This window comes from Leucopleurus acutus, assembly GCF_964270905.1.
Source record: "Leucopleurus acutus genome assembly, chromosome: 19".
Taxonomy (NCBI): Eukaryota; Metazoa; Chordata; class Mammalia; order Artiodactyla; family Delphinidae; genus Leucopleurus; species Leucopleurus acutus.
In genome coordinates, this window is record NC_139161.1 from 6,686,176 (window position 1) to 6,701,996 (window position 15,821).

Here is a 15,821-nt window from a genome sequence, read left to right on the forward strand (position 1 = left end):
TTCCTGCGGCTGGCACCAGTAGTTCTCTTATATTCCCATCTCGCTCCCAGGCTGCAGACCATCCTTTCACAGCCGAGCCGAGCCCTGGACCCCCAGCTCGTGTATCCGCACCCCCCACACACTCTCCTTCCCCTCCTTCCTCTCCTGTCTAAGGCCATCTGACCTCCAGACCCTGTTCCCGGAACCCCTCTCCAGCCTCAGCGACCCTCCCAGTAATTTTCTCTCTCTTCCAATTGAGAATTCTTCCACCCCTTGTAAACATCATGGAACAAAGCAGACTTCTAGAGCTAGCCAAGGTCACGCTCAAAGCTATTCATACCCTTTCTCCCCTTATTTCGCCGGGAGTGCCCTCCCCACAAAACACACACTCTGATCTCACAGATGCTGTGGGTCTCGGGAGCTGCTGAGCCACTGTCTTGCACAGGCTTCCGGGCTGAAAGCTTAGGAAGGTCTCTGCCAAAGGTAACCTCTCCTCGTGGTCCCTGGGGAGAGGGCTCCATAGGGGCCAGAATCTCAAGGGCACAGGAAGCAGCAGTGGCCAAGTGTGGGGCTCCCTGGCACCAGGGAGTGGACCCTTCTCTCCCCTAGGTGTCCCCGCCTAGCCCGCCCCCTCCATAGGGCCCCTCCTTACCCCCGTCCTGTAGCCCTACCAAGGCTCAGAGCGAGCAGGGGAGGAATCCGGCTGTTCAGTCCTGAGATGAAGTTGGCTGAGGTCCAGACTGACCGGAATGCCCAGCCACCTTTATTCCTTCCCTCCAGGTATTCCTCAAAACCCGGAAAAGCAAGCAGGGCAGGTGGCCCCCAGGCCCCCAGCATGAGCTCCCCGTCTCACTGCCCACCTCCAGGCAACCTAGCCGCACCCACTGGGCAAGGGCCCGCGCCCTCCCAGCCCCGGGGGTGGGCCCGGAAGGGAGAGCGGGGTGACTGCGCCGGCCTGCCCCTCACTGCAGCCCCACCAGCTCTGTGATGGGAGGGGTCTGCACCATGAGCTCCTCGTAGTGGTGGAGAAACAGCCGGAAGCGAGCCAGGTAGGAGTCCTCGTTGTACGGCAGCTGCTTCTCACGGAGGAACTGGGACACCACGGGCTTCACCTGCCAGAAGGTGGGCGGGAGGAGGGGCCGCTGAGCCGGGGCTGTGGGCAGGCCCATCCCCACTGGGACCCTTCCTCTGCCCAGCCCCCACCCCCCCCACCCCCCCACCCCCCCACCCCCCCACCCCCCCCACCCCCGCTCCTGTCTGTTTTGTCCCATGATGCTCCGGAGGAGCTGAGGGGCTTGGAGAATTCCCGCCTCCCATTTCCAGCAGGCAAGGGAAAGGGAGGGCTTCTCCCCAGCACCCTTCTCTGGAGCTCCCGAATCTGTGACAGTCCTCCTTTGCGTAGGGGGATAAACCACAGCTCCTTTTCACCAAACACCTACGGAGGGCCCAACATTTCAGATCCATTTCTTCATTTCATCCTCAAAGCCTGTCAGCGTAAGCACTACTTAGTCCCATTTTACAGATGAGGAAGCCGAGGCTCAGAGACATTCAGTTAACTTGCCCAGAGCCACACGGCTAGTAAGAAAACCAGGTGTCTCTGGTCAGAAACCCACACTGCTGCCTGTACCCTGGACTGACCTTCCTGGGAACCTCTGACCAGGCCAGTTGGTTAGAGAACCCCGAAGGTGACTCCCCCTCCACCCTGAGATAGTTTCTTCATCCAAGCGTCCCCAGCCCGACCCTCATCTACCTTCAGGCACATGTTGTCGGAGAGCCTGGGGAAGAGGTGGTGCTCCACGTGGCAGCTGATGAGGGAGTGGCCGAACGCCCAGTCCAGCACGGGCAGCCGGGGCAGGTTAAGCACCCCCAGGCTCATCATGTGAATCCGTTGTGGCTTCTTGTCCCGGGAGAACATGGGCAGCCCGATGTGCTGTGACAGACACAAGCGTCACGCCCTGGGGCTGGGCTGGGCAGCCCTGTGCCTCCCCACCCTGCCTCAGGCATCCTCAGCTAGCATCCGGGGACCCGTGGGTCCTGCCGCCTTCCTCACCTCCCACTCCAGCAGGACCCAGTAGAGGCGTGAGGAAGCTGAGGTCCTCCACCCAGCTGCGATGCGACCCTGTCTGTGCCCCTCGCTGAGTCTCGCCCGTCTCCGGGTCCCTCTCCCTATCTGTGCAATGAAGGGCTTGGCTTGGGTGCCTCTCGGATCTCGTGGTCCTCTAAGCCCACGACTGCCCACCGACGTCCCTCATGTCCCTGTGCCTGCATCCCAAAGAGACCCTTCTCTGCTTTTTTTCACCAAAATCCTGCTCATGGTTCAAGATCAAGTTTGCGCATCCTTGTGTATTTTTTCATTCAACAAGGATGTATAGGGCTTCCCTGGTGGCACAGTGGTTAAGAATCCACCTGCCAATGCAGGAGACACAGGTTTGAGCCCTGGTCCGGGATGATCCCACATGCTGCGGAGCAACTAAGCCCGTGAGCCACAACTACTGAGCCCGCGTGCCTAGAGCTCGTGCTACAACAAGAGAAGCCACCACAATGAGAAGCTGGTGCACCACAACAAAGAGTAGCCCCCTCTCGCCACAACTAGAGAAAGCCCGTGCGCAGCAACAAGGACCCAACGCAGCCAAAAATAAATAAATAAATAAATGCATTTTTTTAAAAAAACAAAGATGTATAAACGCCTGCTCTGCCAGGCACTGTCCTTGGTCTAGAGGATGTGGAAGTGAACGGGAGCTTCTGCTCTAGCAGGACAAGCAGATGGGACACAACTATGGGATTATGTCATGGGATTCAGTCATTAATGGCAGCGTGGTAAGTGCTGGGATGGTCATATGCAGGATGCTCTAACCTGGGGTCTTCACTTGTCCCGGGAGCAGGGAGCTGACCATCCCTGGAAATGGCCCAGAACTGAGTGCTGAGCTGCTGGCCCCCCATGAAGACCTTCGTCTCCAGCTCCTGCATCTGCCTGCCTCGACACGTGTGTGCTGGGACCTCTGCGATGGCCCTTGGGCTTATCACAGCAAGAGCCCTGGAGGCAGGAGCTGGGGTCCTATTCACTTGTGTCCCCACAGAGCTTAGTCTAGTAACCTACACATAGAAGCTTCTTAATAAATCTCTGATCTGTGTGTGAAGGGCAGCCGGTGTTGAAGAGAAGCTCCTTACCTGGGACCAAAACTCTCTGTGATGACCCACAGAGAGAAAGGAAGAGAGAGGGTGGGCAGGGGAGGTGGAGGGATGCTTCCTCAGGTGGCCTCTCTCTCCCCCCGGAACCTAGGGTCCAGCCTGCGCCAGGCACCCTGGAGAGTGATCCCTGTAGCCCCCCAGCACTCAGGGTAGGGGAGGCCTCACCTGGAAGATGTTGACATGAAGGTAAGGGTGGGCCAGCAGGGATCTGGTGATGAGCATGCAGACCAGGGCTGAGCTGGGGCTCTGGAAGCCAGACACATTCAGCAGCAGCCAGTAGTGAGAATAAAGGCCCAGGGAAATCAGGCCAAGCGTCCGCAGGGCTGTCCCGAGCTCCACCTCTCTCAGCCGTTCTGCCAGAAGGGGCAAGAGATAGAGGGAGGGGTCGGCGAGGTTCCGATCCGACGTGAGTTGGCTCCCTGGTGGCTCAATAGTGCCAACTAGGGTGACCTAGGTGTTCAGCTCATCCATACACAGCCCTGAAAAGTAGGTTCGCCCATTTTCTTTTCTTTTCTTTTTTTTTTTTTTTTGGCCGCGCGGCTTGCAGGATTCTTAGTTCCCTGACCAGGGATCAAACTCGGGCCCCAGCAGTGAAAGCACCGAGTCCTAACCACTGGGCCTCCAGGGAATTCCCTTTTGTATTTTTTTGTTGTTGTTCTCACGCATTTAATGGATGAGAAAACAGAGCAGTAAGCAACCTGACCAAGGTCAGTCTGACAGTAAGTGGTGGCCTGGGACTTGAGCCCAGGTCTGGCTGTCCCCTCGCCCCTGCTCGTTCCACCGTATGATATTGCTCCTATGATACTAAAAATTATAACATGCAATAGAGTGTGAGGCATTTAGAAAGCATTTTTATATCTATGACCTCATTATGCTTTCACACCATCCTTTTCTTTTTTTTTCTAGAAAAAAAGATATTTAGTAAACAATAACACAAGTGAATGTTTATAACATGATCAGGGATTATTAAATAGACAACAAGATGATGGTAAATGAGGCTTGTATATCAAATATAAAGAGTAAAGGTTATTCATTTATTTATTTAGGCATTTGATGCCTTCCCATGCAACTTTCTAGTCTTCTCAGATAGCTACAGCGTTTTTTAAATTCTTATTTTATTTTACTGTGGTAAGAACACTTAACATGAGATTTATCCTCATAGGTTTTAAAGTGTGCGGTACAGTACTGTTGTCTCTGGGCACAGTGTTATACAGCAAATCTCTAGAATTTATTCATTTTGCAAAACTGAAACTTCATGCTCATTGAACAGGGACTTTCCATTTTCCCCTCCCCACAGCCCCTGGTACCACCATTCTATTCTTTGCTTCAATGAGTTTGACTACTTTAGATCCCTCATATAATACGTGGAATTGTTTCACACCCTCTTTGAGGAGCAGGTAAGAACCTGAGGTTCAGAGAGGTTAGGTTACCTGCCTGTGGTCACCAGCCAGTAAGTGGCAGAGCCAGACTTGGCCCCAGGACCAAGGTTCTCTCCACCCTGCCTGGCTGTCTCAGAAAGTTTCTGTCTGGTCTTAACTCAGGGCTTCTCACTTCTTCCATGAAGCCAGGAGAGGAAGGAAGGAAAGGGGGAACCAGATCTTTGCAGGGCCCAGCCCTGGCATACTCACCGACAGCCACCAGTGGGGTTATGATGGGGATCAAGAGAGGAGCGAGGAACATGTAGACGTAGCGGTTGAGGCAAGGCAGCCTCCACGTGCTTGAGTCCCCCAGGCCCAGCACGTTGGTGTAGCCATGGTGCATCTTGACGTGTCCGTACTTGGCGTGCTCTGCAGTGAAGGACGTGCACACCTAGACGAGGGAGCCAGAAAGGGCGCTGGGGTCTGTATCAGGCACAGGCGAGCAAAGCAGGATCTTCGGAGCCTTGAAAACACCCTCCCTCCCCAGACCACGCATTTCCAGGGCCTTCCTGCCTTCCACCCACAGCTCATCAGCCTTGAACATCAACTCTCAGGGATCCACGACCACAGAGTGGCAGCCAGTCAAAGCAACTGCGTCCACTTGGCGTGCAAAGCAGTTGGCGTGCACAGCCCCCCGTGACTGCAGCCTGCAAGCCTGAGGATCGGACACACTGCAGGTAAAACTCCTGGCATGTGTTGCCAATTATTTTGTGAGGGTTTATCTTTGAAACGTCTGTACCTTCATAACACTGCTTTGCATTCGGGGCCCACAGCAGTGGGGGCAGGGGTGCAGGAGTGGCCTGGGGGCGAAGAAAGGCCATCTTCTGAACTGTCCATGAGGGTGCCCCGGTAGGGACCAAGAGTTCACTTCTTCCTAGGGGTGACTCTTCCCTGGCGTGACCCGCTGTGGGATTCTCTGAAGCTGGCAGTGAGCGGCAGCAGCTCAGACTCCACGAGCAGTCATTCTGAATGTAAAAGAGGCGCTAAGGTGTTTCTTATGCAAATATATGCAAATGAACATGCAGCCATCAGCCTCTTCCAGTATTTTATCCAAGCCAGAAGATGTTGCTAATTTTATTGAAGATGCTGCCTGCCTGTTTCCAGGAGGACGTGAAGGGTTTCCCAATGCCAGTCACTGTGAGCCCCATACAGACAGCAGAACACACTCAGTTGAGTGTTCAGCATTCTGCACATTACACATGTAACTAATCTTAAGCCTGGCAGGGTGTGGGGGGGGTTATTATTATTATTATTATTATTATTATTATCAGTGCTGTTATTATTCACAGCTGACAGAAGCAGAAACTGAGATAGAGGCCACATGCCCACCCCAGCTCACTCAGCTAAGTAGGTGGCAGAAGTGGGATTTGAACCCTGGTTCCATCCAAGATAAGGCATAAAACCCCTGGGGTGAGTCACTGCAACAGAGCATGAACCCAGGCTTAGAGTCCAGGCAGAAGAGACAAAACCGCGAGAAGACAGATAAGGAACGACACTGTCTTCCCACTGTCTGCAGAGACTCTCTCCCTTGGAACGAAATGAAGCCGAAAAGTAGGATATGATGTCACAACAGCAGTTTCATAACAGACAGGGGAAGATAGTCAAAGCAACACAGTACGGGCCCCTCTCAAGGCAGAGGGTGTGAAGATAAATGCTGATTCAGCGACAGTGTGCCTGTGGAGTTCACAAAAACAGGAGAGGCGCTGTGCTCTCAGATGATGTAACCCACAGAGGGGTGGGTTTTATCTCTGGTTTCGTAACCTTGCCAAGGGGCAGAACCTGGGGGAGGCTGCAGAAGGTGGGCAGGTAGCCTGTCAGTTAACGTGATGTCTCTTCCAGGCCTGCTGGTCTGGAAGGACCTGCTGCTCAAGAGGGCCAGGCAGTTGGTTCAACAAAGGGGCCTCCGCCGGGGTCTGCCAGGACCTCCTCAGAGGCCAGCCTGCCTCTCTCCAAGGCCTGCAAGTGTGTTTTGAATCTCACGGTTCTGTAACCAGAAGAAGCGACTGCTTTTAACTGCTCCTTCCTCGTACTTCTGCTCTGAGGGCCGATCCTGTCTGCATTGCTTCTTTCTTCAAGAAATGTCAGCTGAAGGCAGCGATCTGCTCTCCCCTCTGGCCCAAGCTCCACATCTCCTCGCTGACCGCACTTTGAGTAGCAAGGCCAGAAACGACCTGGGGCCTGAACCCTACCAAGCCTGGTAAGAACTTGACCCTCAGGGGCCTGGTAGGGCCAGGTGCTCAGCCACGTGCCCAGACCTGGGAATGGGGTCCGGGGCGGGGATGAGCCACCTGTGTGGTCTGACGTAACACATGATTTGTGACTCAGCACAGGCTTGCAGAGTCTGTGTGCTTTGCCTTTTTATATAACTAAGAAGAGATCTGAGGCTGTTTCTGTGAGACTGGAATTCTCCCTCCCATCTAGATGTTCTTTCCAGAAGAAGAAGGAACGCGGTGGGTTTGGGAGAAGGAGAGATTGGACATGGACTGCGGTGTGTCTCACTTGCACCCATCAAGGGGCGGGAGGATGTAGCCACGGGCCACAGATGATCCCGCCGCACAGGATTATTCACAGGTCTCACCCACGAGGATTTCCCATCCAGACCCAGAGAAAGTTCCAGAAGCTTCTTGATATTGCTACCCTCTGTACCCTCAGGAAGACTTAAGAGCCTAGACCTCTTAGCCGCACTCAGGCTCTGCAAGTGGCCAGAGTGTGTGCGGGGCGGATGTCAGTATAATTCCTCTGGGCATCCCCTCTCAGCTAAAATCAGAGGCCCAGGCCTCTCATTCACTCATTTAGTTGTTTTTTCACTTAAGCATCCTCAGACCTCTGCCAGCAGCCAAAGGTAGTTATCTAATATTCTCCTGTTTTATCTTTTACACAAACAATACTTTGCAGGATTAAAAACCATCATTATAAGATTATGACACAAACTTGAGTTTCAGATAGGTCACTTTACTGGATTGGAAGGGGAGGGGCAGGACGAGGCAGGTGATGGGCCAGAGGCTGTAGGTGTGGCCACTAGGGGAGGTGAGGAGTGGACGGAGGAGGAGGCATCAACACAAGGGCCAAGCTTCCAGCTCGAGGCCCGGCGCAGGGTGGGGTCACTCCAGAGATGGGGCAGGAGAAGAGGGCCACAGGCATGGACCAGCTGAGAAAGAGGGGCTGGGGGTCGTCACAGCGGCAGCATCCCTCAGGCAGGAGGGACTCCAGGCTGGAGTCTGCCCAGCTTCCATTCCTCCCTCCAGACCCTCTCTCACTGATCCTGGGGCTGAGCAACCCCTTCACACTGGCTTCAGAGTTTGCGGGGTGGTGGGGTGCTTCTGAGGCCCCACAGGCCTCAGCAATTGGTTGGTCAGATAAAGTATAGGGCACCCACATAAATTAGAATCTCAGATAAACAACCAATCATTTTTTATAGACATATATCCCAAACACTGCCTGCATTTCTTGTTTATCTGAAGACTAAAGTTCACTGGGCATCCTGGATTTTTTTTTTTTTTTTGACTGTGTTGGGTCTTCACGGCTGTGCACGGGCTTTCTGTAGTTGTGGCGAATGGGGGCTACTCTTTGTTGAGGTGCACGGGCTTCTCATTGTGGTGGCTTCTCTTTGTTGCACAGCATGGGCTCTAGGCGCACAGGCTTCAGTAATTGTGGCTCGTGGGCTCAGTAGTTGTGGCTCGCGGGCTCTAGAGCACAGGCTCGGTAGTTGTGGTGCACGGGCTTAGTTGCTCCACAGCATGTGGGATCTTCCCGGACCAGGGCTCTAACCCATGGTCCCCTGCATTGGCAAGCGGACTCTTAACCACTGCGCCACCAGGGAAGTCCCGCATCCTGGATTTTTATTTGCTACATCTGGCAGCCCTACTCAGTGAGAACACAAGTCCCTGAGCGCGAGTCCTCGGGTACCACGCGGGCTCTCCCGCTAACAGTGATGTGTTAGCACCTTCGGATAACAGAGGGGCCGCGGTGAGGGCGGAAGCCAGAGGAGCCTGGAGTGCCTCATCCTGCTGGGAGCGGCCTGGATGTGGTCGGGTCTGATCCTATCAAGCGGCTCGCATGAAATTCTTTCCCTTTTCAGGCCTCGTCCCTAGAAGCTCCCAGCTCCTCTGCTTGGCCCATGGGCCTCCTTTTCCCCTTTTCTCCAGAGTCCCCATGAGATTCTAGTGACTCCAGGTTTCTGTGGGTCCCTCATGCACTATGCTCTTCCCAGATCCATGCCTTTATCTGTACCTCTGCTCAGCCTGCAGCCACCTTCCTGCTTCTGGGCCTGGGATCAGGAGCCCTGTCCTGGCAATGTCTCCTCTGGACACTCTCACCAGGGGTTCTCGGCACTATTGACATTTGGGACCAACACTGTCTCAGCCCCCAAAGCTCCGCAGCAAACCCAGCCTCCCTCCAATCTCCCCTCCCAACTGGGCAGACACTGGGCCCCTGGGAGCAGCCCCACCCTTTTCTCTCCAAGCCCCTCCCCCAGGGACACTCCTCAGACTAAGTGCTGCCCCCCACAGATGACCACCTGATCTGCTCCTGGGTCCTTGGCCTCTGGGGGCCAGCAGGCAAGCCCACCCAGAGGCAGGCTTTTAGAGACCCTCAGGAGTTGGCATCACCACAAGAACCCTTAAAAGTACATTTTGCAAATCTGCACATGTGATAAAATGGCACAAACACACACACATACACCAATGTCAACGTCCTGGGTTTGCTGTTGAATGACATTTACATAAATGGAACTATTGGGGGAAACTGGGTGAAGGATCCACTGGACCTCTGTCCTCTCTGATCTATTTTTGCAATGTCCTATGAATTTATAATTTTTTCAAAAATATAAAGGTTTTATTTTTTTTAAGTATATTTTGTACTGCAGATCTGAGTTTGCCTGCTAAATAATTCTTTTAATTAAAAAACTTAAAAACCACAGCGGTGCAAACTCAGATTACCACCCCTCTGGGGGCGGAAGGGGCCAAACAGAAAGATTAGAAGCAGCCCAGAGGATAACAGCCACCCTGAATTCGTGGCAAGGGAGCGTTCGAGCATCAGGACCAGGCTGGGGGTTCTCAGCTTTGTTTCCACCACCACCACACGGGACTGGAACGAAGGTGACCGCATTTCCCTGGGTGACACCCCTCCCCCAGGGCAGAGCTGGCCTGTGCTCTCTGTGGACCATCTGTGACTCCACCCCCGTAGCACAAAGCTGACTTCAGAAGGAGGGTTTGAAGTTGAGACACAGTGGAGCTTAGTAACTGGTACAGCCTGTTCCCTCCTACTCAGGGGAACATCTTGATAGTGAGTGACTTGCAAGGGAGTCCCTAAAGCCCTCTTGACTGCAGGAGTTAATCTTTCCCAACTAAAAATAGAGTTGTCATATGATCCTGCAATCCCATTCCTGGGCATGTGTCTGGAGAAAACTATAATTCGAAAAGATACATGCACACCAATGTTCATTGCAGCACTATTTACAATAGTCAAAACAGGGTAACAACCTAAATGCCCAGTGACACATGAATGGACAAAGAAGATGTGGTATATATATACTATGAAATACTACTCAGCCATAAAAAAGAATGAAATAACGCCATTTGCAGCTACATGGATGGACCTAGAGATTATCATACTAAGTGAAGTAAGTCAGAACGAGAAAAAAATAACCATATGATATCATTTATATGTGGAATCTAAAATGTGACACAAATGAACTTATCTGCGAAACAGAAACAGACTCACAGACATAGAGGACAGACTTGTGGTTGCCAAGGGGGAGGGGGGAATGAGGGAAGGATAGATTGGGAGTTAGGGATTAACAGATGCAAACTATTATACATAGCATGGATAAACAACAAGGTCCTACTGTATAGCACTGGGAACTGTATTCAATATCCTGTGATAAACCAGAATGGAAAAGAATATGAAAAAGAATGTGTGTGTGTGTGTACATATATATATATGGAAAACTGAATCACTTTGCTGTATAGTAGAAATTAACATTGTATATCAACTATACTTCAATAAAATAAATTTTAAAAAAATCTTTCCCAAGCTTCAGTACTTAAAACATGGGGGCCTGCCCGCCCCAGCCTGCCCCCCACATTCCTGTGGCCTTTGACTGGCAGTCCCCAAGGATATGACTGACAGTCCCCGAGAATATAACTAGTAGTCCCTATGACATAGCCCAGGCCAGGGTGATCAGTGGGCAAGGTAGAGGGTCAGAAGTACACTAGTAGGGGAAATGGAACATTCTGGTGTAGACTGGAAATGGGTCCAGAGGGAAGTTCATCCTGGTGTGGGTGAACTTCCTGGTGTATGATTTGGGATACTTTTGCAGAGAAACAACAGCAACCTGGATGTCAGCCACCCCGTCCATCCTGCCAGCTCCTCCCCTCAGATCTGATGGGTCACAGTGACCTGTCTCACCCCCAGCCCTTGACAGCAGACCTTCAGACAAACCAGGCAAAAGCTGGCTGCCCCAGGAAAGCCAGTGACATTCAGCTGACACCTGAGGCTGCAACTAGCGGACTAGATTCTTCTATAGTGATGCTGCCTCCTGAGGGTCACGGTTTGAGAAAAGCACAGGCAGCCAACGAGGAGGATTACAGAGAGACAACAGGATGTGCCAGACGGGGAGAGCCAGGGATCCAAGAGGGTCCCAGGTCGTCCGCTGAGATCCTGCATGTCGAGAGCTGGTCCTTTGCGTGATGCAAAGGACAGGTGGTGGTCCAGGGCCTGAACAAACAGCCCCCTCAACACACACACACACACACACACACACACACACACACACACACACACACACACACACGTCCACTGAGCTCTGCATAAGTTGGTCAACCTTTCAGTTAAAAATAAACCGCTAACAGAGAAAACAAAACAAATAACAACAAAAATCACTAACCCTGGGACTAGCCTGGTGGTCCGGTGGGTAAGACTCCGTGCTCCCAATGCAGGGGGCCCGGGTTCAATCCCTGGTCGGGGAACTAGATCCTGCATGCTGCAACTAAGAGTCCGCATGCTTCAACTAAGATCCCGAGTGCCACAACTAAGACCCCGCGCAGCCAAAATAAATAAATAAATAAATTTTTCTTTTAAATTACTAACCCTTTCCTTGCAGTTGACTGTGTTCCCTCCAGAGGGAAAAAAAAAAAAGAAACTTGTTACTTCAAAGCAAACATTGAAGAGTCAGGCCCAAACCCTAAATGAAGATCTAGGATGTCTCATTTAATCCTCATGCTGGCTTCATGAGCGAGGAAACATTATTCTCATTTATTAGGTGAGGAAACTAACAGTTAGATGCTGGTCCAAAGGCAGCCACTGTGTCCAAAGTGCCCGTGACGCTGTCCCCTGCCTGGCGGACAAGACCCAGGACTCCACTCGCCCCGCCATGCCATGGGCTGAGGAGGTGGAGCCACCCCTCCTTCTCACTGGGAGCTGGATCTTCCCCAGAGGGTGGCCAGGGCCATGCCTTGATGGGGGCGTGGAAGAGTGGAGGCCTCCCACTCAGGTTGGCCATCTGAGAAATCTGTGACCTGCCCACAGCTGATTGCAGCATAACAGCCTCTGTCACAACACAGGGGTGGCAGCCAAGCCCCCCCCACCATGGGGGGGCTCACCCACCTCTAGGCTGTGACCCTCCAGCAGCTGGCTTTTCCCTGGACCTTGTCCCCCCATCACCTGCAGGGTCATCATCAACAAATACTGAGTTCAGCCCTGTGCCAGGAGCTAAAGGGACAAGGAGGCAAAGATGAGGCCACTGCCCTGGGTCCCAGGGGACAAGAAGAGGTGCAGCCACCAGGCTGCCTGGGTCTTTCAGGGTGGGCCACGCGCTCTGGTTCGCCTGGAGCCCTCCTGCTGGGGAGCCTGGGAAGACTCCTCCTTCTTAGCTGCCCCCAGGCCCCTGGGACTCAGTACAGCTTTGTCAAATCCACACAGAGCTAACCCTCCCTCTCGTGTCCCGTGTGACTGCCTAACATGCCCGGTTCCTCCCCTGCCTGTGATGACAAACTCAGGGGGGCATCTGACCCTGGCTCCGTGGTTGGGCCTGCACCTTAGGGTCTGGCTGGGACCAGTGCCCAGGGGTCCCCGGGAAGGAGAGTGTCTTGAAATGGACCCTGAGAACCCATTGGTTCCCCCTTGTCCTTGGCACTTTAGAAATGTGTGCAAGGGACTTCCCTGGTGGTTCAGTGGCTAAGACTCCAAGCTCCCAATGCAGGGGGCCTGGGTTCAATCCCTGGTCAGGGAACTAGATCCCACACGCCGCAACTAATAGGAGTTCCCATGCCTCAACTAAAAAAAAAAGAGATCCTGCAAGCGGCAACTAAGACCCGTGCAGCCAAGTAAATAAATAAATACTAAAAAAAAAAAAAAGAAAAGAAAAGAAAAAGAAATGTGTGCAGGTGGAAGAGATGGGTTTGGGGAAAATGAGGGCAATGGAGAGTTCTGGGTAGGAAATGCTTCCTCTCACCCAACCGATGCAGTGTAATTTTATAAAACGTCGTGTGTGTGTATGTGTGTGTGTGTGTGTGTGTGTATGTACAGTTACGTAGTTTTATAAAGTTATATAACTTTATTAAAAGTTAATAACTGAGGGACTTCCCTGGCAGTCCAGTGGTTAAGACTCCACACTTCCACTGCAGGGGGCACGGGTTCGATCCCTACTCGGGGAACTAAGATCCCACATGCCACGAGGCGCGACCAATAAATAAATAAAAGCTCTTTAAAAAAGTTAATAATTGAGTTAATTGGTCATGGTAACCAGTTCCTGGCAAAAAAGGGCTGTTTCTGGTACCAGCTTTCATATTAGTTCATAAGGGACCTGGGTGGCCACGGGAGAGGCCGCCTGGAAAGGAGGGAAGGGGCTCTCAGAAGAACTGGAAGGCCTGACACCAGTCCAGAGAGAAGGGCAACCTGGCCAGAAACCTTTGCCTTCCTGACCGTGCCTATAGGTTGAGGCAGCATGGGGAGGCAGTGGAAGCAGGGGGCCCAAGGGTCAGGAAAGAGAAGGCGCCTTCCTGGTACAGCCCTGGGGAAACAGGGGGCTTCTAGGATGGCTTGGCCATTGTCAGGTGTCCTGAGATGGCAGAGCTGGGGTGCTGTGACACCAGTCCCCTGCTCCCCTGCCCTTTGGTCTGTGGTTCACATCCTAAACCCTGATTGCAAAACCAGGAGGCCCCGAAGGTGTAGCCAGGACCTGCCAACCACAGGCATCCTGGTGGGAGGAGGAAGCTCTACCACCCTTGGCCCAGGGCTGCAGAGAGGCGAGCCGGTGCCCCCAGGAGAAACGGGTGCTCAGACCACATCGGCTGCCACAGTTAAATACTCATCATTCCTCATGCAGCCCTCTACCCTCTCAAGGGCTTGGGGACGTGCACACACACAGACACACACCCACCATAGTGAAGGCTGTACACTTGGGCCCACAGACCACAGCTGCAGCTGCCGGCCCTCGAGGGCACACACAGCTGCACACACCTAGATTCTCACACACAGTACCAGCAGCTGCTCCCACCCAGTCCCAGGCTCACCTCCACAAAGAAAAGCACCCAGATCTTGCTCCAGCGTTTGGACTCGGTGAGAGCACCATGAGTGGCAAGGTGGCTGCCCTTGACAGTGAGCGTGTAGTGGCACACACCCAGGATGGTGACGCCCAGGGCAAAGACCAGGAGATTCTCAGAGCGCAGGCAAAGGAACCCTGCATGGAGAAGGGAGAATTGGTGTTAAGGGGAGCGGTAAGGGCAGGGCCTTTCTCTGGTTCTTGGAGATCTGGGCCCAAACAACCCAGCCCGCATCCCTGGGAGCCCAGGCCAAAGCGGGCCCAGTCCTGAGGACTGCCACAGACAGCGGTGAGGCAGGTCCCATGATGGCCTGAGGGGCATGGGTTGGCTCTCTCTACCGGATTTGGGACAAAACAGCCCCACTCACTCACCTGGGAGACGCTGGGAGTCTTGATTCTGCGCCCCAGCCAGGGGAGTGATGGTGTGGAGGGCATGGTGGGGGGTCCAGGCCAGAAGTGCAGGGAACGCTCCATCCTCCCTCTCACTCCCCTCACCCCATCCCTGGTGTCCCCTTGGAGCACCCTCTCCTTCCCCAGGCCACCTCATTCTTCCCTGCCTCTCCTTGACTCGGCTCAACTTTCTCCTCCACTGCCCTTCGCGCCATCAGGGCTCCTCTGGGGACACAGGCAGGACACCCCAACTAGACTTTCGGGGTTGACCCTCTGTCCCGGGGTCCCGGGCACGCGCCGTCTACCCCACCCCGCCGCCCCCCAGCCCTCTCCGTCTCCCTCCCCCGCCTCCCACCGCCCCCATCCCAGCCGGGCCCCTGATCGCCCTGGCCCCGTGTCCCTCACCGGGTGGCAAGGCGAGGAGGCTGAGCGCGAGGATGGCGCAGTCCACGCCGTGGCGCTCCCACCACGAGCTCACCCTCACCACGTCCTGGACCCGCACCTCCAGCTCGCCCAGCAGCGACTCGGCCCCGCCGCTCGCACGGAGCTCGCCCCGCGCCGGTTCCATGGGCTCCGCGCGGCGGGCTCGGCGCTCGCGGAGGACTCGGAAGACCCGGAGCGGCTGCGGCGCCGGGCGGGCTAAGCGCAGAGCGCGAGCCGGGGCGGGCCGGGGCGGAGTCACGCGCGCGGCTGGGATCCCCGCCCCCGGTAAGGGCGCGTGCCGGGCGCCAGGGCTCCTGCTGCCGAGCGCGGCGGCGACCCGGCCCGGGGCCACCCTCCCGGCGGGCAGGACCAGAATCGCCGCAGGACGAGCGCGCGGATGTGCGGGGGTGGGGAGGCCATCCGGAGCCAGAAGCAGCTCACTGTCCAGCGGCCCCGGCGGGGGCGGGGCGGGGGCACAGAGACCCCAGGGGAGACCCCCGAGGGCCTTCCCTGATTGCCTGATCTCAAATAACTCCCTCGCGTTCTCCCGGACCCCGCACCCCGCTCGGGTTTGTGGTACCATTTTTATCCCATAGCTTAAGTATTTTTCTCAGTAGCACTTAGCGGACTCTCCCACACAAGACACGGACATTTGTTCCCTGTTTCCACCGACAGACTGGGCGCAGGTGCCGACAGGCCTCACTTTGCCGATTTTGCTCAAGCTGTATCTTCAGTACCTTAAACAGTGCACGAAAATATTTTTGAATTCATGGGACAGAAAATTCGAGGCCTCACTCTACCCAGACCAGTGGGGGAGTGGGGGCACCCCTTTGAATCCGGCTTTAGCAGCGGTGACCCGTGGAGGGTTGGCTTCCCAGCCC

The 15,821-nt window shown here is 54.4% G+C and overlaps 1 protein-coding gene across 1 annotated transcript; it reads right to left on the minus strand.

The window, feature by feature from the left end:
• Window positions 1-652: 652 nt before the first annotated feature.
• Window positions 653-15,523, minus strand: FADS6 (fatty acid desaturase 6; the record flags this gene model as incomplete). The annotated part of the gene is made up of 6 exons (XM_082860761.1): window positions 653-1,091; window positions 1,730-1,909; window positions 3,334-3,521; window positions 4,797-4,977; window positions 14,099-14,265; window positions 14,923-15,523. The coding sequence occupies 6 exons, from the start codon at window positions 15,521-15,523 to the stop codon at window positions 942-944; spliced, it is 1,467 nt and encodes a 488-aa protein (XP_082716887.1). The 3' UTR covers window positions 653-941.
• Between the last annotated feature and the right edge of the window lie 298 nt (window positions 15,524-15,821).